The following is a 24,290-nucleotide window of genomic DNA, read 5'->3' on the forward strand; positions in this document are numbered from 1 at the left end:
GCACAGCAGGTCAGGCAGCATCCAAGGAGCAGGAGAATCGACGTTTCAGGCATGAGCCCTTCTTCAGGAAACTTCAGGATTGCATGTGACTTCAGACCCACAGTAATATGATGGAACCTCAACTGTCTTTGGAAATGGTTGAGCAAGGCACAGAGTTCAGGAAAAACTAGGAATGGCCAAACAATTTTGGGGAGGGGGCTAATCAGAAATGCCCATGAAGGAGGAAAAAACAAAGTTTTAAAGAAAAGTTTTTTCAAAAATGGGCCACTTCTTTTGACTTATTCCCACTCCCCGGTGATGCAGGGAATCACACCTGAGGAATTTAGTTTGGTTTTGATTCTCTTAATTGGCATTCCACTGAGAAGAAAGATCTATAACCTGATACATTTCAGGGCCATGAGCTGTGAACATCATATTGAGATTGAGCTTTAGAGAGGAACTCTTGATTCTCCTGTTTTCCTGGTAAGCCCAGGCAGGTTTCACGCTGGGCAAACAGAACACAGATACTAACCTACCCCCTGGGAACACAGAGAGAACAAAGAAATACATGTGATAAATTCAACAGAATCCCTCTCTGAGAGATTGATTTAAAGGACCAGGAGAATATGACAGATCAGATCAAAATCCCAACAGAGTAGCAGTTCACCACCTGTAACCAGAAATATCCTTTTCTTTCAAGAATGTGCTATTCACTGTCAATGATTGGCACATGATCATTAAATGGAAGCACAGAGTTCAAAGCTCAGCGTATCACTGTGCATAGCCATGGTTACAGGAAGTTTATAACATGTATGGACTATCTCTGAGCACTGTTTGGTTGCTGTATCTCCAGCGATAACAAACTCCCTCAAATGGCATTTGTTGTCGATTTACTTTTGACAAAGGCTAAATACATTTCCTTGATTAAATATTTGTTTTTCCATTCTACTCACCGAGAGGTCTATTCACAAGAGGACATGGTAGATAAAGACAAGAACAGCCATTTTGTCAATTCTTCTCAAAAACCCACAGTCTCTTATCACAGCACCAGTCTTCTTTTAAGAGACACCTGGGCTAGAAATTCAATTGTAAATCACTCTGCATGAACAGACTTCAATTAGCCTTTTCACCGGCCTTTATATAACATCCCAAGAAGTATTTATAGCACCACTGATCTTCATTGATGTTAATGCTGTACCTCTATCATCTGACTTTATCTTGCCTTGTCAAGTATATCCATCTAGTCCTTTCTCTCTCTGTTTGGTCTTTCTAAATTCTCTTTAATACACCAATACTTTTTGTCTCCCTATGGCAGTGAGTTCCACACCACTATTTGGGGAAACAGTCCGAGATTTCGATATTTTTTCTCAGAGATGTTACTACACAACTCTAGAGCAGGCAGGACTTGAACACAGACCTCCTGGTTTAGAGACACTACAACTGCACCACAAGAGCTCCCTAGTCTGGGTTCTTTTTAGGAGTGCAATTTTTTTTAAAATTAACCTATTTTTCTAATCAAACTGTTCAGAGTCATTATTACACAGCTCTGGACCCAGGTCTCCTGGTCCGGGGGTAGGGATGCTACCACTGCATCACAAGAGGGCCTCCCAGTCTGGGTATTACATTTTGTTGCAGGCTTCCTTCAGCCCCCGCATTTTCAATTCATCCAATCAAATGTCAGATTGCCAATTAGCGGCCAACCTGTGGGAAGGTGACCAATTAGAGAAGGGGGTTGGCTGGTGTGGAATGCTCACCACCCAATCAGGACTGCAGGCAAAGATATCAGGCATTAGGGGGTAACATTGTGTATGGCAAGTCAGTCATAGCTACAGGTTTCAAGGCCCCCTGCTCTTGGAATTGGCCTTCATCTTTGTTTTAGTCTCGAATAAAAATATTTGTTTAAAAGAGAGTCAGAAATCATATGGACAGCGCCACCCTGCTGCCTGTGCTGTGCCTGCTATAAAACCCTTCCTACATCCAACTCCCAGGAAATGCAGCACGCCACAAAACAGCACACAACTGATCCGGATTGTTAACTAGTTCAATATTTTGTTAATGAGTGATTTTGAGATGGCTGGTCAGCTGCAGAAGCCTTCACCTATTTGCTTCCTGTGATTTGGGAAATTGGCGGAATGACAGAGCTCATGATATCATGATTCCATACTTTACATACACAGTGGTGGAGGGGGAAGAGGGGGACCCAGTTGTGGGGGTATGGGAGCCCACCCAAATGGCTGATGTAAAATATATCCCAAAGTGTTTCCTATTGGAGCTATTAATGAGTACCTGACGTTCATGGCTCCTTATTTTAGGCTTATTCAGAAATGAACTCATCTTTACATCCATCCTGTCAAACTCCTCCATGATTTTAAAAACCTCCAACAGGTCTCCCCTCAGCCTTCTTATTTCTGTTGGAAATAGACTCAGCATGTGCTGATTTTCATTGCTATAACCTCCCAGTTCTGTTTCCATCCTTTTTGTATACTCTTTTTAAAACATCATACACTGGTATAGTCATGTGGAGACCAGACTGTACAGGGGACTCTTAGGTTTAATCTAAGCTGAGCTCTAAGTGTGTATTGCTGAAAAAGACAGGTTTTGTTGAAGTTTCCATCTTGCATCAGGACAATTTGAAATAAGTAGCAATCTAAAAGGGAATAACATTTGGAAATGCATAAGAAGCGAGTGCTGATTGGTTGTCAAGTGGACTTACATTGGTAGAGGTTTTCCAGTTGGGAATGCACCAGTTAGGGGATGACTGACAGTTAACTGCCAAGCTTGGTTTAAGTTTAAACCAGGCAGGTTGACTCTGATTGGCTAAGGCATTGCCTTAAGGATTGGAGAAAGTTTGAACTATTGCTTATTTAGTTATGATGAGACGGGCGCAATGCGTGTACATGTTCTTTCAGCCTGTAAAGCTTGGTTCGGCACTTCTTGCCATTTCACCATTTTGTTTCTGGGCAAGAAAGTCCATTGGCAACATTCATAACCTCCCACCAGTTTAAACCGTGAAGTGTTAATGAACAGCCATTATGGAAGCTCAAATTATCATCTCTGTGGGAAGCTAGAGAAGTGATTGCTGGGCCTCTTGCTGAGATATTTGTATCATCGATAGTTACAGGTGAGGTGCCAGAAGACTGGAGGTTGGTAAACGTGGTGCCACTGTTTAAGAAGGGTGGTAAAGACAAGCCAGGGAACTATAGACCGGTGAGCCTGACCTCGGTGGTGGGCAAGTTGTTGGAGGGAATCCTAAGGGACAGGATGTACATGTATTTGGAAAGGCAAGGACTGATTAGGGATAGTCAACATGGCTTTGTGCGTGGGAAATCATGTCTCACAAACTTGATTGAGTTTTTTGAAGAAGTAACAAAGAAGATTGATGAGGGCAGAGCAATAGATGTGATCTATATGGACTTCAGTAAGGCGTTCGACAAGGTTCCCCATGGGAGACTGATCAGCAAGGTTAGATCTCATGGAATACAGGGAGAACTTGCCATTTGGATACAGAACTGGCTCAAAGGTAGAAGATAGAGGGTGGTGATAGAGGGTTGTTTTTCAGACTGGAGGCCTGTGACCAGTGGAGTGCCACAAGGATCGGTGCTGGGCCCTCTACTTGTTGTCATTTACATAAATAAATTGGATGCGAGCATAAGAGGTACAGTTAGTAAGTTTGTAGATGACACCAAAATTGGAGGTGTAGTGGACAGCGAAGAGGGTTACCTCAGATTACAACAGGATTTGGACCAGATGGGCCAATGGGCTGAGAAGTGGCAGATGGAATTTAATTCAGATAAATGTGAGGTGCTGCATTTTGGGAAAGCAAATCTTAGCAGGACTTATACACTTAATGGTAAGGTCCTAGGGAGTGTTGCTGAACAAAGAGACCTTGGAGTGCAGGTTCATAGCTCCTTGAAAGTGGAGTCGCAGGTAGATAGGATAGTGAAGATGATGTTTGGTATGCTTTCTTTTATTGGTCAGAGTATTGAGTACAGGAGTTGGGAGGTCATGTTGCGGCTGTACAGGTCATTGGTTAGGCCACTGTTGGAATATTGTGTGCAATTCTCGTCTCCTTCCTATCGGAAAGATGTTGTGAAACTTGAAAGGGTTCAGAAAAGATTTACAAGGATGTTGCCAGGTTGGAGGATCTGAGCTATAGGGAGAGGCTGAACAGGGTGGGGCTGTTTTCCCTGGAACGTCGGAGGCTGAGGGGTGACCTTACAGAGGTTTACAAAATTATGAGGGGCATGGATAGGATAAATAGACAAAGTCTTTTCCCTGGGGTCGGGGAGTTTAGAACTAGAGGACGTAGGTTTAGGGTGAGAGGGGAAAGACATAAAAGATTCCTAAGGGGCAACTTTTTCACGCAGAGGGTGGTATGTGTATGGAATGAGCTGCCAGAGGAAGTGGTGGAGGCTGGTACAATTGCAACATTTAAGAGGCATTTGGATGGGTATATGAATAGGAAGGGTTTGGAGGGATATGGGCCGAGTGCTGGCAGGTGGGACTAGATTGGGTTGGGATATCTGGTCGGCATGGACGGGTTGGACTGAAGGATCTGTTTCCGTGCTGTACATCTCTATGACTCAATGACTATGACTCCTCAAAGATGTGCTTTATTGGTAGTCAGGAAAAGTGGCAGACCCCCTGACTGAGTAACCTGAGTGACTCCCTGCTCAGTAGTGCCAGGCCTCAATTGCCCTGATCTTGGGTAATTGGATCCATGGATTGGGGCTAAGAGGTAGCGTCTGAAATCCGCTCTCTGCCCATGCCCCTGACTCCTCTCCTAGAACCCTTATCCTATGACAAGAAGGTATGAACACTTATCTTCCGGTCATTGGATTTGCTGAGGAGTAGGCCTTGGCTGACTGTCTTTAGGACCCAGAAGCCGCCGGCCTCTGTTTAGCCTCTGAAGACCCCGGATACCATGTCATGGCCTGTGATAGACCAAAGCTTTCTATTCAGCTTTTAACAAGCAGATTGACACGTACCAAGACAAATTTGTCATGTCAGTCAACACATAGCCGAAAGGAGGCTGGAGAATTGCTTTGGAAACGATTAGTAACTAATACAAAGTACATATATTGCTTTATCAGAGGTGTCAAGGTGAAACATGGTTAGATATTATGTGGTGAGCTTTACAGCAGATCCTCACTTAAAATTGTTATTGCATTTCTGAAAATCATAACTTTAAGTAAATCATAGGATCTCACAGCAATTAATGTTAAAATTGGAGTTAGGTTCCTTCAGACATTTCTCAGGCTCCTGGCCTGGTACAGCGGCCTGCCAACATTGGCATGGCAACCTCCCGGCCTGGCCTGGCCTGGCACAGCAGCCACCCGGTGTTGGCATGGCAACCTCCCAGCCTGGCACAGCGGCCACCCGGTGTTGGCATGGCAACCTCCCAGCCTGGCACAGCGGCCACCCGGTGTTGGCATGGCAATCCCCTGGCCTGGCACAGCGGCCACCCGGTGTTGGCATGGCAACCTCCCAGCCTTCCACAGCGGCCACCCGGTGTTGGCATGGCAACCTCCCAGCCTTCCACAGCGGCCACCCGGTGTTGGCATGGCAATCCCTTGGCCTGGCACAGCGGCCACCTCCCTTAGGGGGCCTCTGGCATTGACGTGGTGACCACTTGGCCTCCTGCAGCGGCCTCCCACTGTTGGCGTGTCACTGTGCAGTCAGGAGCCAGGGCCCAGTGTGGACTGGAGTTAGGAGCCAGTGTGATCTGCTGTACTAAACATTTATTTCTATAATGCTAGACCTTTTATTAATCTATTGTTTAAAATCTTGTAACTAAAGAAAGCTGTGCCTGGGTACATTTTGTATCCAAATCAGTGCTGTAATTGGCAAGGTATATACTTTTCATGATACTCATTGAGTATATGTGGCAATTACGGCTATTCTATTAAATTCTAAAAAAAAGAGCAATGTACAGATTGAGTTGTTGCATAGTCCTGGCTGAAACAACTTGCAAAATAAAGTAAATCAATTAATATAAAAGAAAGACTTAAACATTATCAAGTTGGAATGGTGTGCATTCCTAAATGCCTATTTTCATGAAGAAAATAACCTTTAAAATACATTTGTGTTATACTGCACTACATTTATAAATGACAATATTGTAAATAAATGTTAGGAAAGTGCTCAGATGACAAAGTTTTAATGCAGGCTCCATCTTCTGGCAGGAACTGGTCAGTGCGGGCAGCCCCTGAAGTTCAGAACATCCTGCACTGACTAACTCCTGGTACCAGGATTTCAGTGCAAGTTCAGAACAGGAGCCAGAGAGAAGCAGAGCAGCAAGTCCCCACGAGTGACACCAGAAATGTTAAAGATTGGAACAGAGGGTGGGAACGGGAACTGTGGTGGGTTGGAAAATCAGGTATCAGGGCAGGGCCAGGAACAAGAGGCAGGCTGAGGGAACTTCAGGACTAAGGGAAGAGGAAAGATCTTGTGCAGAGGCAGGAAATGGACAGATGTGGCAAACTACGTTACAGTGAAATCTCTCAATATGAAACAGATATTGTCACTGTTTTATTAATGGTGTTAAGGAGAGACAGCATTACCTGAGTCACCTTGAGACTTATTGTATCTGGTCTCTGCATCTTTCTCTACAAGAGTCTTCAAAGTATTTAATTGGGCTGTGGAATGTTATTGGATGTCCTGAGGATGGTCTTTGAGCCAGCAGTGGTGCATTCTCATTCCTGAGTCACAAGGTTTTGGGTTCACATCCCAATTCAGGATGAAGGGTGACAGTTCAGTGCAGTACTGAGGGAGTACTGAAAATGTGTTGCTGGAAAAGCGCAGCAGGTCAGGCAGCATCCAGGGAACAGGAGAATCGACGTTTCGGGCATAAGCCCTTCTTCAGGAAGAAGGGCTTATGCCCGAAACGTCGATTCTCCTGTTCCCCGGATGCTGCCTGACCTGCTGTGCTTTTCCAGCAACACATTTTCAGCTCTGATCTCCAGCATCTGCAGACCTCACTTTCTCCTGAGGGAGTACTGCATTGTTGGAAGGGCTGATCTTTCCAATGAGGTGAGGAATCCGTCTGCCAGCTGTAAAAGATCCCGTTGCACTATTTCAAAGCGATCAGGGTGTTTTCTCCTGGCCGCTGTTCATGAATCAACCAAATCACAAAAACAGATTACCTGCTCGCAACAGCAGCATGTATTGGGACATCATGTTGTGTGCAGATTGCTGGTTGTGTTTCTTGCATTGTAACAGCGATTACACTTCAAAGGTTACTGCATCCGCTTTGAAACACTTTGTGATGTCCAGCGATCATGGCAAGTGCGAGATAAATGAAAATTCTTTCCTTCAAAATGGCTGCTTAAAACACAAAGGAAGAGTAACCAGTGGGCAGCTAATTACATTCCTCAGCAATATAAATCCAGTGATACCCTTTCACAGAGTGCACACTCGCCCACAGATCCCGGGCTGTTCATACACAGATCTTTGAAGGTGGAAGACCACGTTAAAAGCTGCTTAAAAATAAAACCCTATTGGGTGGAATGCTGTTGAGGGGGCAGGGGTCTTGGCTGCTGGCAGGGGTGTGTGGTCTGTTCCACTGGAGGCCTACCAAAGCAGCATCCAACCCTACACCTGGAATTAACCCCCTGCATAAAAGGAGGGAGAGAGAATGGGAGAGGGAGGAGTTGGGGGTGAGGGAGGTGGAAGCCTGCCCAGCAACAGCTGCTGGTCCGTGATATGCTGGCGGCTCTTGTGCTCAGCAACACCATGGTGAAGACCATGGCTGCATTTGGAACTGCACCCAGGCCTGTTTCAGGGAAAGTACTGTCTGGATGGGTGGGTGGGGTTTCTTTTGTTGGGGAGTGTGGCTAGAGGGGGTCAGAAGCAAGGGCAGGGGGATGGCTCTCAGTATACTGACATCTCCCCCACCCCACACTCTACAGCCCCCTCGCTCCAGCCCCCACCCCACACTCCAGCCCCCACCCCTCTCACCAGCCCCCACTCTCCAACCCCCTCACTCCAGCCCCCACCCCACACTCCAGCCCCCACCCCTCTCACCAGCCCCCACTCTCCAACCCCCTCACTCCAGCCCCCACCCCACACTCCAGCCCCCACCCCTCTCACCAGCCCCCACTCTCCAACCCCCTCACTCCAGCCCCCACCCCACACTCCAGCCCCCACCCCTCTCACCAGCCCCCACTCTCCAACCCCCTCACTCCAGCCCCCACCCCACACTCCAGCCCCCACCCTGCAGTACCTCCAGTCCTTCAATGGGGCTGTCCTTTGAAATTCAATGCCCCCCACACCCCCAGCTCCCAATTTGACTGCATGGTGACAGACCTTCCTGCAGCTGGGTTGTTCCTCACAGTGGTGGTTGGGCATCAGGCCCTTATCTGGTGATCTGTTGCCCTCCCAAATACCCCAGTTGGTGGCAGAACTGGGAGGTTGAACAAGATTCCTGCCTCATACTTGATTCCGGAGGAATGAGGAAGATACAGGGTTTGAGAGTGCCGCCACTACACCCAATACGATGTCCTTGTCAGCTCCAAGCTCACCACCTGTGGGAGCAGGAGATTCTGCTCAAAGGATCCTTTGTTTATCAATAGAAGTATGGATACTGTATAACAACCAGGAAGGTACACTAAAACTTTATAAATCTCAGAATTTGCTCAGGATGAGGAACACCAGTCAATGTGAAGAAACTGGAGGAGCTGGAATTGTTCAGAGCAGGGAGTGTTAAAGGGAAATTAAATCTAGCAGCTCGAAATTATGAAGAGGTTTTTGTAGTGGAAAGGGTTAATACTCAAATCTGTAAATGGTCAGCCTCCAAAAGCAGTGATTTAAGACATCTACTAACACCAGAGTCTGGAGAGAGGGAATTCTGTATGGGTTTTCATGTTAGGCTTAATTGTGTAAATAGTTAGCAAAATGCTAATTAAATGCAAATTTATCAACAGCTTAGCCATGAGATCCTACCAAGCACAAGACCCCATCTAAGATCCACACCCTAATAACAAATTTTGAATTTTGACTTGCATCAATAGCCAAATATTTAAGATAAGTGGCAAAAAATATGGGGTTGGTGGGTGGGTGAAAATTCTTTTGAGTTGGAATGATCATCACATAGTCCAGGGCTGATGGATACTAAATGGCAATAAAAATCTGGAACCCTTTCCAAGTAAGCTGTTGAGACAACAGGAGTTTCAAATCGGAGACAGACAGGTGTTAAAGACTCAAGGTCAGTGATGGAGTTCAGGTAAAAACCAGCCACAATCCATTCAAGTTGCAGTAAAGACTCAAAGGGCTTACTAGTCTCCCCTGTGTCTTGATTTCTTTTAGTTTCTGAATAACCTCCTTTTTATTCTCGGATCATTGATTCTGATGTTCCTTCCTTCCTGCCTTCACAGCTAAGATGACTCCCCACGCCATTCCTGAGGCACCAATGACCCCACCTCTGGACCCTGAGGAGCAGAGGCAGCGCATGATGGGCAGGAGGTTAAAGGTCATCAAAGAGCTAGTAGTGACTGAGAAAGATCACTTCAACGACTTGGATCTGTGCATCACACACGTGGTTCACCCACTGAGAGAGAAAAGGGTAATATTCTCAAAACATTACTTGAACCTTTCCTCTTTGTAGCTTTGATTTGTTGACTTGCTTTTCAGTGTGCTGACATTCTGTAGGTTTTCGCAGAGTTATAATCAATTCCACATTTTTACCTCTTGTTGTGTTTTTTTTTCTCATGAGGACATAGCAGCAGTCCCCCAAATCTGGTGACAATACTTTGAACCCTTTTCATTACCAAAGTTACCTATTTCCATTTCCATACCACCACCCGTTATGTCCCTTCCTCCACTCATCTTTCACTGCAGACCACCTACATGCCTTTGTTATTTGTAGCTCTGAATGTTTGAATGTTTTCCTGTCTCTCCTCTCTCTTTCTTCCTTCCTAAAAGCTGATCTCATCCAAAATATTACAGACCATATTCTAACTCACACCACATCGTGTTCGCACATCACCCTGTGCTCACTGATCCTCATTTAGTCCAAGTCGGACAATACCTCAATTTGATAAGTATTTTCTTTGATTTCAAATCCCTCCATGGTCTTGCTCTTTCTTATCTCTTTGGCGTTCTCAAGGTCTATGAACTTCCAAGATCATTGTATTCCTGCAGACTGTAACCTCACAGCCTTCCCTGATTTCGTCACTCTGCCATTTACACCTCTGACTAGACCCGAACCTCTGGACTTCTCTCTCCATACCACTCTTTCTCTGTTTTGAAGACACTCTTTGAACCTAGTTCCTTGATCAAGCCTTAGTCACCTGCCCTAACACTTCCTGGCGTGGTCAAGTGTGAAATGTTTTCTTAAAACAGTCCATGAAACACCATAGAGCAAAGAACAACACAGTACAGCAACAGGCCTTTAGGCCCTCTCAGCTTTGCCAACAAATTGAGCCTTTCTGTACTGAAACTGTCTTCACTTACAGGATCTGTATTCTCTTCCTTTTCATGTATTCACCCAGGTGCTGCTATTGTGTCTGCTTCCACCACCACCACCACTTTCCAGGCACTCACTACCCTTTGTAGGAAAAACGTGCCCCGCATATCTCTTTTAAACATCATTAGACAGTCTGGGTTGTGTTGTCTTTGTGATTTGACCTTGATTTGTATCTGCAGATGGAGTGTCTTGATGTCGATGGGTTGTTCAGCAACATTGAATCTGTTCATCAGATATCTGCCAAACTCTTGTCCATGTTAGAATATGCCATTGCTGAAGATGATCCAGAGATGCAGATGATCGGTATGTGAGCAGTGATATGTTTATGTTTGACAATGAAATATCCCTGTGGGAATCACAGGCACCTACAGAACAGTAGCAGGGCGCTGTCTCAGACCCACCACACTGACTTTGTGGTGGGACAATTCCAAACCAATCTCACTCTCTCTCTCCATTACCTTCACTAAAGCCGTCGGAGTTGGCCACCTACTCTCCAGTAGCACCTCACGCAAAGATAGTTCCTGTCATTCTCCTCTTCCTTTCTTAGTACATTTAGTTGTTATGCTCTCATTTCTCACTCTGCAACCAGAGGGATAATCTTACTCTCAGTTCTCTCAGTTGGTGTTTTTACGATTTTAAAAACCTTACTTAACCATTTCTTAATGGAGTCATGAATTGCGGTGATTCCTCATGCCTGAAACGTTGACTCTCCCGCTCCTTGGATGCTGCCTGACCTGCTGTGCTTTTCCAGCACCACACTCGCGACTCTGATCTCCAGCATCTGCAGTCCTCAATTTCTCCATGAATTGTGGAGATGTCAATTTGAGATATAAAGTCAGCCATGGTCTTATTGAATGGGGAAGCAGACTGAAGGAATCAAATGGACTATCCCACTGCCTTTTCAACCGATTTTTGACTTTTCTATTCTGTTGGCACACCTTTCAATATTTCACATTTCCGGTAACACCCTTTTATTGTGCTGTCTGCTCCTTATGGTTTAAAGGGTCTTTCTGAAACCACCCACACCACTCCAGCTGTGACCAACCAATGTTTTGTACAACTGATTAATCCTCAAGTATTCTGTTTCCAAAATGCAAAAGCTTTGATTTTATTTTTGTATAACTTTGCGTTCCTGTCCTTACACTTTCAGTAGTTGACATCTTTTTTCAATGATTTCACCTTGAGGCCAGCATAGCAGTATTGTACTGGTAATAACACTGGGATTAATCACATTACTGTTGGATAGCAGGAGATGAACACCAATAACAGCTGGAAATTGTGCCCTTTGTGTATTTGATCGACAATCAATAGGGAAAATGAGGAATAAGTGTAAACCTTTAACACAACCTCCCACTACACAGCCTCCCACTGTCATTTTCTCTTCTCATTCATGTGAATTGGGAGCTTATTTCAGACTGTGAAATACAGCCCCCACCTATTCCACCATCCATACCTCGGAGCAAAGAGAACTCTGGGAACTGCTACTGAGCACGTGCATAAGGAGCTGTGTCATGTTGATGTCAGATCACACGGAATAGGAAATTTTCAGAAGTCTTCTTTTAACATCCTTTGTAAATAATTAAGCTTCTTAGAGTTCAGTAAGAATGTGTGCCTCACCTTACAATATACACCCCTACCAGCAGCACACCTTCAGCATTTGCCGGACAAGATTCAAAACAAGAGGAGGCTTGACCAGGTAGACATTGAGAAGATGTTTGCACTAATGGAGGAATCACAAACTTGGGGCTGTAGGTGCAGAATATGGAGCAGGGAGGGGTCTCATTTAGTGTGAAGGCATTTTGTCTCCCAGATGGTAGTGCACGTCTGGAATTCTCTGCCTCAGAGAGCTGGATCTCTGAAAGTTTAAAAAAGAGGAATTAGAAAGTTTGTTTTTAAAATATTGAGGAGTTGAGGGGTGTAAGAAGATGAGATGACTCGAGTTGAGGCTTGGGGTGAAGCATCCACGATCGCGTTGAATAGCGGGCTGAATGGCCTGCCCCAGCTCCTGTTTCTTATGTTCTTATGACAGTAAGTGAGATATCTTGTATGGTTCAGTAAATAGCTATCTTGTACTTATTGATTTTGACAAAAATTCTGCTATCTTTAGGCAAGTTCAGGTCTGTAATCTGCTTCTCATACCAGGTTAAAGTGCAAGGACCTTAATGATGAAATGTTCGATATAACCATTAACAAGTAGTTGAGGCAGCTGATAAAGGGAGACTGATGTTCTTTTGATGGCTTGGTCTTTTTTTTAACTCCCTATCACATACTAAGCTCAAAAATCCTGTTAACCATTACATTCCTGCTGAAATTACCATGTCAATCTTCCCAAACACTTCTCTCTACATATCAATCAGTGAATATTCAGCATTCAAGGGCAAACCCCCGAAACCCCATTCAGATTACAATGCAGCCTCCTTTGTTTCCTCAGTGTCTGCATCTTTGTGAGCTTGTGGCAATAAATGTGCAACATTAATACACCACTCATGCTGAAACAAGATAGTACAGTTGCTGGAAATCTGAAATAAAAAGTGGAAATGCTGGAAACAGGTACTGGTGAAGAGAGAGTAACAGTGCTAATGTTTGAAATCAATGTCTTTTTGTGAGAACATAATCTACAACTTCCCTCATTTCCTATAAATATTGCAAAAGGGATCCAGAGAGTAAATGCTGGAGATTTCGCACATGCAAACATAATCACTGTTAACTCCAACCCAACATCTAAGCAATTTCTGTAGCTGGGAATGATATGAGTAAGTGGCCACAGCAGAAATAAAGATTATGGGGGATGGGAAGAGTATGTAGGTGTGGATGGGGGAGCAGGTAGTGAGGGTGGGGGAGGGCGTGGTGCCAGGAGCGATGGGTCTACGGAAATGGGAGGGAGAAAGCGAGGTGGGTATTTGTCACAAGAAACAGACAGGAGCATGTTTCCTGAGTTTTCTTTTTCTTCAGATGAATTGCAACAACATCCGTTTGTATACCTTCCGCAATCTGCAGAAGCATTGCTAGGATACACAATCAGACAAATTAGTCACTGGACATTATGCCCCTTTCTTTAATCGCCATTTAATTGTCATTAGGGAATGGGGACATTAATATTTCAGCAAAGAGTTTTAATGGCAGTCTTAAGGAGCGGAGACAGAAATGGAGAGATTTAGTTAAAGAATGTTATAACTTGGACCTAGGCACTGCCACCAGTGGGGGAGCAGAGAGACTGTGAGGCTAGCTTTCTCACTCTGATTCTAGCTGAGATCAGTTAAGTGTCCTGGTAGGATTAGTTTATGATTTAGTATTTCTAAGTGTGAAGGCCAGTTTCAAGGAGCTTTCTGTTTACTTACATTGTCTTCACTTCTTTCAACAGGTGAAATATTCTTACAGCTTAAAACTCCTTTGGAAGAAGTTTATAAAATCTATTGTTATCACCACGATGACGCCAATAGTTTGCTTGAAACATACGACAAAGATGATGACATTCGGCGACATTTAAGGAACCAAGTTGATGCTCTGAAGTAAGTACCTGTGGCTTTCTGAGGTGAATATCAGTTGTGGCCCAGTGGGTAGCAATCTTAACTTAGATCCTAAAGGTCTGAAGCATAAGCAGCTCAAGCCCCCATCATTGAGGCTGACATTCCCAGTGCTATAGTAAGGGAGTGCTGTATTGTCAGAGGTACTGTTTTTTTGAATGAGTTCCACTGTTTCACTCCCTTAAGTTCTCCCTCCATGTCTTGACAAACATTTATCCTTCAAACAACATCAGGGGTCATATGGTCAAGAATCATGTGAGCAAACCTCCAGAAATAGCACCGGTTCCAACTCTATGTTGACCGTAGCTGTTTGCTAAAATTGGGGTTCAAGTAGGATGGGCCAGGTCCTCATCAGAACTAGGCAGAAATGGGTACTGCCAAGAATGACAGGCATTTGCCCGAAATGTTGATTTTTCCTGCTTATCGGATGCTGCCTGACCTGCTGTGCTTTTTCAGCACCACTCTAATCTTAACTCTTCATCAGAATTAGTCAATGGTCTCTTTGGCATTAAAGTGCTCAGTGAATTAAAAAAAAATCACACTCCCCTTGAGAACAGCATGAATATACGGGTCTGAAAAGGTAATACGTAATAGTAGATCTTTTCTTAAACTATACAGCCTTCAATTTCTAAAATTGCTTTATGTTCAAGTTTTTTTAAACTTGTTTTAATTATGATTTATTTCTTTTAAAAATTAGGAAAATATACCAGGAGCAGTGAGTATACAATTTTATATATGACAAAAAAATTACTTCCACCTTTTAGTTTTCCTTGATCCTCTGGCTCTGGCTCTGGCTCTGGCTCTGGCTCTGGCTGTCTCTCTGAGTATACGATGATTTATACATTAATCTGTCACTAGAATAGTTTCTATTTGTTCCGTGGCTTTTAGTCATCTTTGGTTTGCCTGCCAATATGACCATTAACTCAGGGAAATAATCTTGGAAGTTTCTGAGTAAATGTTTATCCCAGAATTATTGGTAATCCACTAAAGCTATAAACTGGATTTGTAAATGGGATTTGTGATCAAACCATACATTTGTAGTTACTGTACTCCCTTCTTTAATCATTTATTGAGGTTTTCATCTTGCGTTCCTCGTAAAAATACCAACAAAAGGGGTTCAATAAAAACCGAAAGAACTGCAGATGCTGTAAATCAGAAACAACCACAGAAGCCGCTGGAAAAGCTCAGCTGGTCTGGCAGCATCTGTGGAGAGAAATCAGAGTTAACGTTTCAGGTGCAGTGACCCTTAATCAGAACTGGGACCTCAGTGCTGACTGGTCGGCAAGTGACCTATGGATTGTAGAGATGTTGCCATGAACAATACCAGTTCGATGATGATTGGTAGTTTACAGCCAAACCTGTAGTTCCACGTGTTATTATAGATTGACCTTATGCACATGGGACATTTCTACATGGTGCCAGTTTGATGCTGACAATAGAGAACATTATAGCCATTCTGTGGGATAATGGCTAACCTAATCAGATCATTTCTTGTTGTCTATCGTGCAAGTTCATGAACGGATGTAGGGCCATGACTTGCAGTCCCAAAAAATCCCACACTATCTCTAAAATTACCCATCAAGGGTAAATTCTGTCATAACTTTGCATAACAGGTAAAACTAGGTATTTCACAAGTAATGTTCACCAATAACAGGATGCTATCCTCAAGCTAAAAAGATGTTCTGCCTACCAAACAAATGAGCAATGTGATATTTAATTTCAGTGCCGGTGTGATGCCAGGTGTGTTGGCCATATGCCCAAATGATTGGCAGATTGTATCAAACATTGTGTCTTTTCAGCGATTCGCCACAGACAAGCTATTTACGGTACCCAACCAGATATTGCTTGTAAAACTCACAACATAGTGTGGTGTCCAACATTAGATGTGATTCTGTGACTGGACAACATTTGCTGAAGAATCCTGAGGATGCTCGGAATTATACTGACACCAGTTTAAGACTGACAGTCAGGCTCTCTCTTCCACATATACAACACAATGGGGCCAGTCCTTTGCAGACAGAAAGAACACATATGCATATAGTTATCTCTTCTATAATGCTATGGTTGCGTTCTTGTGTAACCCTGTGTTATATAAAAACACCCAATTAAAAATAGCACTTAAAGTGTTGGCGATGCAATCGCGTTACGGTCAACACACGTTTTAAAAGTTTATCCTTTGGACACAGCATCCCCTATTTGTCAATCACCTTACAGTGAATTTGCGTTGTAGAAGAATAACCTGTACTGTCCTTGTTGCAACACAGTACAAGAGGCCACAGCCATTCACTGGTTCATTCCTCAGGGCAATGCCTTGACCAATGAGTGTTGACCTTCAGTGTTCAAATATAAACAAAGCATGGTGGTTAATTGTCAGTAATCATCTAACTGGTGCATTCTACATGACAACACCTCTACCAATCAGAGTCCACCTGCCAACCAAACAGAACTCTCTTCTCCTGGAGTATTTAAAAACCTTACATTGATATATCTGCAAATGTCCTGAAGTGAGCAAAATGAAAAGCTTCAAAAAATGCCTTTTATCCTGCAATTCTCAAGTTCTGTACTACCAAACAATAATAAAGGAGAAACCCTTTTCCGAAAGGAAGTTGTGTGAGATCTGTGAGTCCTGAATAATGTGTAAAGTGATATGAGAGATATAAAATCATGAGTTCAATCTGGAATAAATAGAATATGGGATTGTCGAGTAGATCAATGTGTAATGGATAACATCAAGTGTAAACTGCATTTCTTTCACAGCTATGTCACTATACGTTACCACATTTCAACTGCATTGGGATCCAAAGTCCTTTTCCCAAGAGAGCAAATGAATTAACCAACTAACCAGCAACGTAGGGACAATATATTCCCACAAACAATATATTCCCTAAGAATCAAGAAACTATCTCCCTTACTTCCATCTCATTCCCACATTTTGCAGCAGAGTGTTAACCAACTTTGCTTCACCTCAATGCTGTGCCTTTTTCTTTTTTTAACTTCCTCCATCAGGTCTTTTTTTTAGTCACTCAAAGAAACCAGCACCATCCAGGGTAAATATAGTCATATATTTGGCCAAGGTTCCATCCTGCAATCCTTCCCCGCATACCTCAAAAAGGTCATCTTGGGGTGACACAGTAGCTGAGTGGTTAGCGCTACTGCCTCACAGCCTCAGGTTTGATTTCAGCCTGTGGCGACTGTTCTGTGTGGAGTTTACACATTCTCCCCGTGCCTGCATGGGTTTTCTCCCACAGTCCAAAAATGTGAGGGTCTGGTGAATTGCTGAATTGTCCATAGTATTAGGCATATTAGTCAGAGGGAAATGGGTCTGGATGGGTTACTCCTTGTGGACTTGTTGGGTCGAAGGCCTGTATCCGCACTGTAGGGAATCTAATCTAATCAAAAGAGGTTAAATGTATGCAAGAATTAATGTAGCACCTTTCACAACCTGTACTTTACTACACAGCTCGTGAAGTGTAGTCACTGTTATAATGTAGCAGATCAGGTGGTCTTTTATTCTTCGATGCAATGTGGCTTGCTTGGCCGTTCAGAAAGTAAACCACATGTGGATATGGTGGCACATGTAGGTCTGACCAGGTAAGGCTGCTCGATTTCCATCACTAATGGCGTTAGTGAACCAGATGGGTTTTTACAACAATCGTTGACAATTTCATGGTCACCATGGCAGAGACTAGCTTTCAGTTCTGGATTTATAAGTTGAATCGACATTCCATGGTGGGATTTGAACCCATGGCCCCAGGGCTTTACTCGGTCTCTGGATATTTAGTCCAATGAAATTAGTGCTTTACCATCATATCCCCTTTGTGCACAGCAAGATTCCAATAATCTATCTTATTGATGGTGTTGAAAGCCTGGCTTACTTAGTTGCTTACCTCCTTCCCACTGCATTAGCCTGAATTGCACTGCAGGACTTGAGCTTGTGATCCAGGCTGCTCAGAGCTGAAAATGTGTTGCTGGAAAAGTGCAGCAGGTCAGGCAGCATCAAAAGAGCAGGAGAATCGACGTTTCGGGCATGAGCCTTTCTTCAGGAATGAGGAAAGTGTGCCAAGCAGGCTAAGATAAAAGGCAGGGAGGAGGGACTTGGGGGAGGGGCATTGGAAATGTGATAGGTGGAAGGAGGTTAAGGTGAGGGTGATAAGGTGAGGGTGATAGGCCGGAGTGGGGGTGGGGGCGGAGAGGTCAGGAAGAAGATTGCAGGTTAGGAAGGTGGTGCTGAGTTCGAGGGTTGGGACTGAGACAAAGTGGAGGGAGGGGAAGTGAGGAAACTGGAGAAATCTGAGTTCATCCCTTGTGGTTGGAGGGTTCCTAGGCAGAAGATGAGGCGCTCTTCCTTCAGCCGTCGTGTTGCTATGGTCTGGCAATGGAGGAGTCCAAGGGCCTGCAAGTCCTTGGTGGAGTGGGAGGGGGAGTGAAGTTGGAGGTGGTTCGGTTGGTTGGTCCGGGTGTCCCAGAGGTGTTCTCTGAAATGTTCCGCAAATAGGCGGCCTGTCTCCCCAATATAGAGGAGGCCACATTGGGTGCAGTGGATGCAGTAAATGATGTATGTGGAGGTGCAGGTGAATTTGTGGCGGATATGGAAGGATCCCTTGGGGCCTTGGAGGGAAGCGAGGGGGGAGGTGTGGGCGCAAATTTTGCATTTCTTGCAGTTGCAGGGGAAGGTGCCAGGAGTGGAGGTTGGGTTGGTGGGGGGTGTGGACCTGACAAAGGAGTCACGGAGGGAGTGGTCTTTTCGGAACGCTGATAGGGGAGGGGAGGGAAATATATCCGTTTGGAGGTGGCGGAAATGACAGCGGATGATACGCTGTATATGGAGGTTGGTGGGGTGGTAGGTGAGGACCAGTGGGGTTCTGTCCTGGTGGCGGTTGGAGGGGCGGGGCTCAAGGGCGAGGTGCGGGAAGTGGAGGAGATGCGGTGGAGGGCATCGTCGACCATGTCTGGGGAGAAATTGCGGTCTTTGAAGAAGAGGCCATCTGGGTTGTTCAGTATTAGAACTGGTCCTCCTGGGAACAGATGCGGCGGAGATGAAGGAATTGGGAATATGGGATGGCATTTTTACAGGGTGCAGGGTGGGAGGAGGTGTAGTCTAGGTAGCTGTGGGCTACTCAGTCAGTGTGGCACTAACTGAGTGCTGCATTGTGAGAAATTCTGTGTATTAAATGAATCTTCAAGCCAAGACACTGTTCAGATATATCAAAGATGCACCACTGAAAGAAAAAGGTGGAAGTCTTCTGGTTAACATCTTTCCCTTTATTTTGATGGAGTGATTTTTTTAAAAAGTAATTCGTTGGCCGTGAAGTGTTTAAATTTTCCAGAGAGCTTGATTAGGTACGACCTATATGCCAGTTTGAATCATGGACAGAACAAGGCCATTCAGCCCATTGTGCCTTACTGGCTCTTTAAAAGAGCTATTCATTTCTTCACACTCCCCTGCCCTTTCCATATAGTCCTGTAAGCTTTATTCCCTAAAAGTATTTATCCAGTTTCCTTTGGAAAACTCCGATTAAATCTCTTTCCACTGCCTTTTCAAGCAGAACATTCCAGATCATACATCTGTTTAATATTGAATTAACTGATAACTATTGATTTGTTTTATTTCTATCAAAATTTTCAATTGAATCCCATCCTCAACAACTTAAAAACATTCCAATAAGGATCACAAGTGGGCCATTTGTACCATTGGGCCTGCTTAACCATTTAACAAGATCGTGTCTGATCTGATTACTCCACATCCTACCTACCCCAATAATCTTTCACTCTCTCTTGCTTAACAAGAAATCTATCCCCCTCTGTCTTAAACATGTTCAAGGACTCTGCTTCCATTCGCTTTTCAAGAAGAGAGCTTCCCCTCAGAGGAGGCAGTGGCCTAAGGCTATTATTGTTGGACTGTAAATGCAGAGACACCACGGCAGATGGTGGGATTTGAATTCAATAAAAATACTCAGAATCAAAAGCCTAATGATGACCATTGTCGATTGTTGGAAAAACCCATCTGATTCACTAATGTCCTTCAGGGAAGGAAACTGCCATCCTTACCTGGTCTGGCCTACATGTGACTCCAGACCTACAGCAATGAGGTTAACTCTTAAGGCTGTCCTAGCCAGTGATGCCCTTGTCACATGAATTACATTTTTAAAAATTCCAAGGATTCTCAATCCTCTGGAAGGATAAACCTTCCTCACCATCTTTTAAAATGGGTGACCCTAGTTCTAATTATGAAACGTTATTAAAAAATGAAAGCCCCCCAGCACTGAGTTTTGTGGCACAAGACTTGTTACATCATGCCAAGTAGAAAGAAGATAAGATTTAGATTAGATTAGATTACATTAGATTACATTACAGTGTGGAAACAGGCCCTTCGGCCCAACAAGTCCACACCGACCCGCCGAAGCGAAACCCACCCATACCCCTACATTTACCCCTTACCTAACACTACAGACAATTTAGCATGGCCAATTCACCTGACCCTGCACATCTTTGGACTGTGGGAGGAAACCGGAGCACCCGGAGGAAACCCATGCAGACACGGGGAGAACGTGCAAACTCCACACAGTCAGTCGCCTGAGGCGGGAATTGAACCCGGGTCTCAGGCGCTGTGAGGCAGCAGTGCTAACCACTATGCCACCGTGCCGCCCACTATGCCCACTCTTAGTTTTCTGTTAGTTTATTCAATCATTTATCAAAGCCAATATGTTACCGCTTATACCAAATGCCTTCATCATCCACACTAGCCAAACTGCTCTGCCCAGGACCGTAAGAAACTACAGAGAGTTGTGAACACAGCCCAGTCCATCACACAAACTAACCTCCCATCCACTAACTCCATCTACACTTCTCACTGCCTCAGGACTGCAGCTAATAGGGGCAGCACGGTGGCTCAGTGGTTAGCACTGCTGCCTCACAATGTCAGGGACGCAGGTTCGATTCCAGCCTTATGTGACTGTCTGTGTGGAGTTTGCAAATTCTCCCCGTGTCTGTGTGGGTTTCCTCCGGGTGCTCTGGTTTCCTCCCACAATCCAAAGATGTGCAGGTCAAGTGAATTGACCATGCTATGTTGCTCATAGTGTTTGGGGATGTGAAGATTAGGTGTATTAGTTAGGGTTAAATGTAGAATAATAGGGTAGGGGAATGGGTCTGGGTGGGTTACTTTTTGGAGGATTGGTGTGGACTTGTTGGACCGAAGGGCCTGTTTCCGCACTGTAGGGATTCTATGAACATGATCCCACTCTAGTTATAATCTCCTCTAACCTATTCCATTGGGCAGAAGATACAAAAGCTCAAGACATGCACCGACAGGTTCAGGAACAGCTTCATCCCTACTGTTATTAGAGTTGTGAATGGATCGCTCAAATTTTTCACTGTACATAGGTATATGTGACAATAATAAAACAAATTTAAAAAAATCCACTGGTTCCCCTTTATACAGATGTCACTACTTCACAGAACTACACAAAATGATTAAAATGATTTCCTTTTCACAAAACCATATTGGCTGCCTGATTATGTAGAATTTTTCTAAATGCCCTGCATTCACTCATTTAATTACAGGTTCATAACATTTTCCTCCTGATAAATGTGAAGCTAAGTGACCAATAACTCCCTGATCTCTAGTTACCTCCCTTTTTGAATAAAGGAGTTACAACTGTTAGTTTCCAATTTAATGGCACATTCCCGAATCAAGAGAACCTTGGAAAATTACAACCAATGTTTAAACTACCAGGCTAACCACTCTTCTTTACACCCTCGGACAGTGTCCGTCAGGATCCAGTGACATATCAGCCCACAGCTCCAACAATTTACTTCAGTCTCACTTCCCGAGTGATTGTAACCTTGTTTAGTTCCTCCCTTCCATTTCCTGATTCGTAGCTATTTCTGGGATGTTGGCTATATTGTACACTCTGAGGATTATTGCAGACGACCTTTTCTAGAGAGGGAGAATTCCAGATTTTCACACTCGTTTATGAAGAGTCACATTTCCAGACATCACTCCTGCAGAGGCTAGTTCGCACTTTGAGGTTATTCTCCTTTCTTTCACTCTCTTAACCACCCTGGAATCCAGAATTGGAAATTAGTCTCAGTGATAATGAGCTTGAAATGACCAGCAATTGTTGTAAATGCCCATCTGGTTCACTAATGCCTTTTAGGGAAGGAAATCTGCTTTTCTTAGCCCCTCTAGCCATAATGTGACTCCAGACCCACAACAATGGGGTGAACTTCTAAATGTCCTCTGAAATGACTGACAAGCCACTCAGTTTAAGGGCAGTTGATGAAGGGCAACAAATCATAGAATCCTTACAGTGCAGAAGCAGGCCATTTGGTCCATCGAATCCACAGCAACCCTCCAAAAAAAAAATCCCACCCTTTCTCTGTAACGCTGCACTGCTTGTGGCTGACCCACCTAGCCTGGATTAGTGGTGCTAGAAAAGCATAGCAGTTCAGGCAGCATCTGAGGAGCAGTAAAATCGACGTTTTGGGCAAAAGCCCTTCATCAGGAATACAGGCAGAGTGCCTGAAGGGTGGAGAGATAAATGAGAGGAGGGTGGGGGTGGGGAGAAAGTAGCATAGAGTACAATAGGTGAGTGGGGTGGGGATGAAGGTGATAGGTCAGGGAGGAGAGTGAGGGAAGGTAGCAAAGAGTACAGTGGGTGGATGGGGGCCCACCTAGCCTGCACGTCCCTGAACACTATGGGCAACTTCCCATGGCCATTCCACCTAACCTGTACATCTTTGGATTGTGGGAGTAAACCCACACAGATATGGGGAGAATGTGCAAACTCCACACTGACAGTCACCCGAGGCCGGAATCGAACCTGGCACTGTGAAGCAGCAGTGCTAACCACTGAGTTACCATGCCACCCTGTGCTGGCTTAGCCAGGGATGCATGCGTCCCATGGAAGACTAAAGAGCTAACCTCTGCCACAAACGTAGAAAATAGGGAAATGATATCAGCTTATTATCATAAAACACCTCAAGAGATTGAGTGATCTACTCCAGGCCCAGTGTCCCTAGATATTCAGCATGTTATAAAACGTTGGTTCTGATTGTTTGTAAGTAGGAATGATGAGTATCTCTTTCTGTCCCTGTTTCTAGAGGGAAATCCACCTTGTTGGATATGGGATCGCTGCTTATTAAGCCTGTGCAACGGGTGATGAAATACCCGCTGCTATTGAGTGAGCTTTACAAATCCACCCCAGAGTTGCATGCGGATCATAAACCAGTTGGAGATGCATTAGCAGCGGTGAGGCAAATCAACGTGAACATTAATGAGTTCAAAAGGAGGAAAGATCTCGGTAAGATCATTGCTGTTCATCGTTGTAAATTCTTCAACATGAAAGGGAGTTATTGATCGTGGGTTTTTTGAGTGAGCAAGTTGCCAACATACAGCCAGATGTGGTAATTACCATCCAAAGCCTAACAGAGGAGACTATTTTATACAAACATGTTTAGAAAAGCTTTTGTGTGATTCAATTGGTAGCAAACAAACCAATGTGGAAACAGATCAATGTGACTTCCCAGAAGCTTGTCAGTGGATTTACGTACGGAGGCATATCCACTAACACAGAGCTTCTCATTTTCTGCTTTGGGGTCCTGCAGCATTCTGGACTCAATATCGAGTTCAATAACTTGAGGGCTTTGGCTCTCCCATGTCCTTATCCCAATCCACACACACCAAGCCTTGTTATCACAGTCTGCTATTACACACACTTACTGTCCCCATTAACAGCTCTTCATCTTCCTGGTCAGATTGTGATCCACTCCTTTGTCTGTCCAGCTGCTCTTCCCTTTCTTTGGGCTCTATCCCCACCCATCATTTACTCCTTACCCCCTCCCCCCACCCTATCTTCTAAATATAAGCCTACATTTTCCTAGCTACCATCAGTTCTGAGGAAGGGTGACTCCATCTGAAACATTAACTCTGATTTCTCTCCACAGATGCTGCCACTTGTTGAGTTTTTCCAGCCACTTCTATTTTTGTCTCTGACTTACAGCATCTGCATCCTTTCGGTTTTTATTTAACACCACTCTTCTGCTCGTTTCCCCGGCAGCTGGGATTTCCGGAACCATCCGCGGTGTCCCCTGCCCTTGGTTTTATCCCCGGTGTCTACCTGCTTTTCTCATCCCTCCCATTATCCCCACACCCTGGACTGGACCAGGGTTGGCACATTGTCGTACTGAAGGGAAGACCCCACATGTTTTGCGGATGTCCTCACCCACATTCCTCCAGATTGTAAATGTATACAGTTTACAGGTTGACCCTTGCAGAAGCAGCTGTGAAATTAATTCAGTGCAAAGTAAAATCCCATTTGGAA

The 24,290-nt window shown here is 44.4% G+C and overlaps 1 protein-coding gene across 1 annotated transcript in view; it reads left to right on the forward strand.

Annotated features, from left to right (window-relative positions):
* The window catches only part of arhgef38 (Rho guanine nucleotide exchange factor 38), a 91,948-nt gene that overhangs the window by 30,714 nt on the left and 36,944 nt on the right, over positions 1-24,290 (forward strand). The window contains exons 2-6 of the mRNA XM_043674467.2: positions 9,354-9,541; positions 10,624-10,747; positions 13,806-13,953; positions 14,666-14,683; positions 23,071-23,270. Of these exons, the coding sequence (XP_043530402.2) occupies positions 9,354-9,541; positions 10,624-10,747; positions 13,806-13,953; positions 14,666-14,683; positions 23,071-23,270 (678 nt within the window). The remainder of the gene's footprint in view (positions 1-9,353; positions 9,542-10,623; positions 10,748-13,805; positions 13,954-14,665; positions 14,684-23,070; positions 23,271-24,290) is intronic.

The sequence above is a fragment of the Chiloscyllium plagiosum genome, unplaced genomic scaffold, assembly GCF_037043375.1.
Source record: "Chiloscyllium plagiosum isolate Xiang-an unplaced genomic scaffold, Cpla_swu_hap1 HiC_scaffold_36, whole genome shotgun sequence".
Classification (NCBI taxonomy): domain Eukaryota; kingdom Metazoa; phylum Chordata; class Chondrichthyes; order Orectolobiformes; family Hemiscylliidae; genus Chiloscyllium; species Chiloscyllium plagiosum.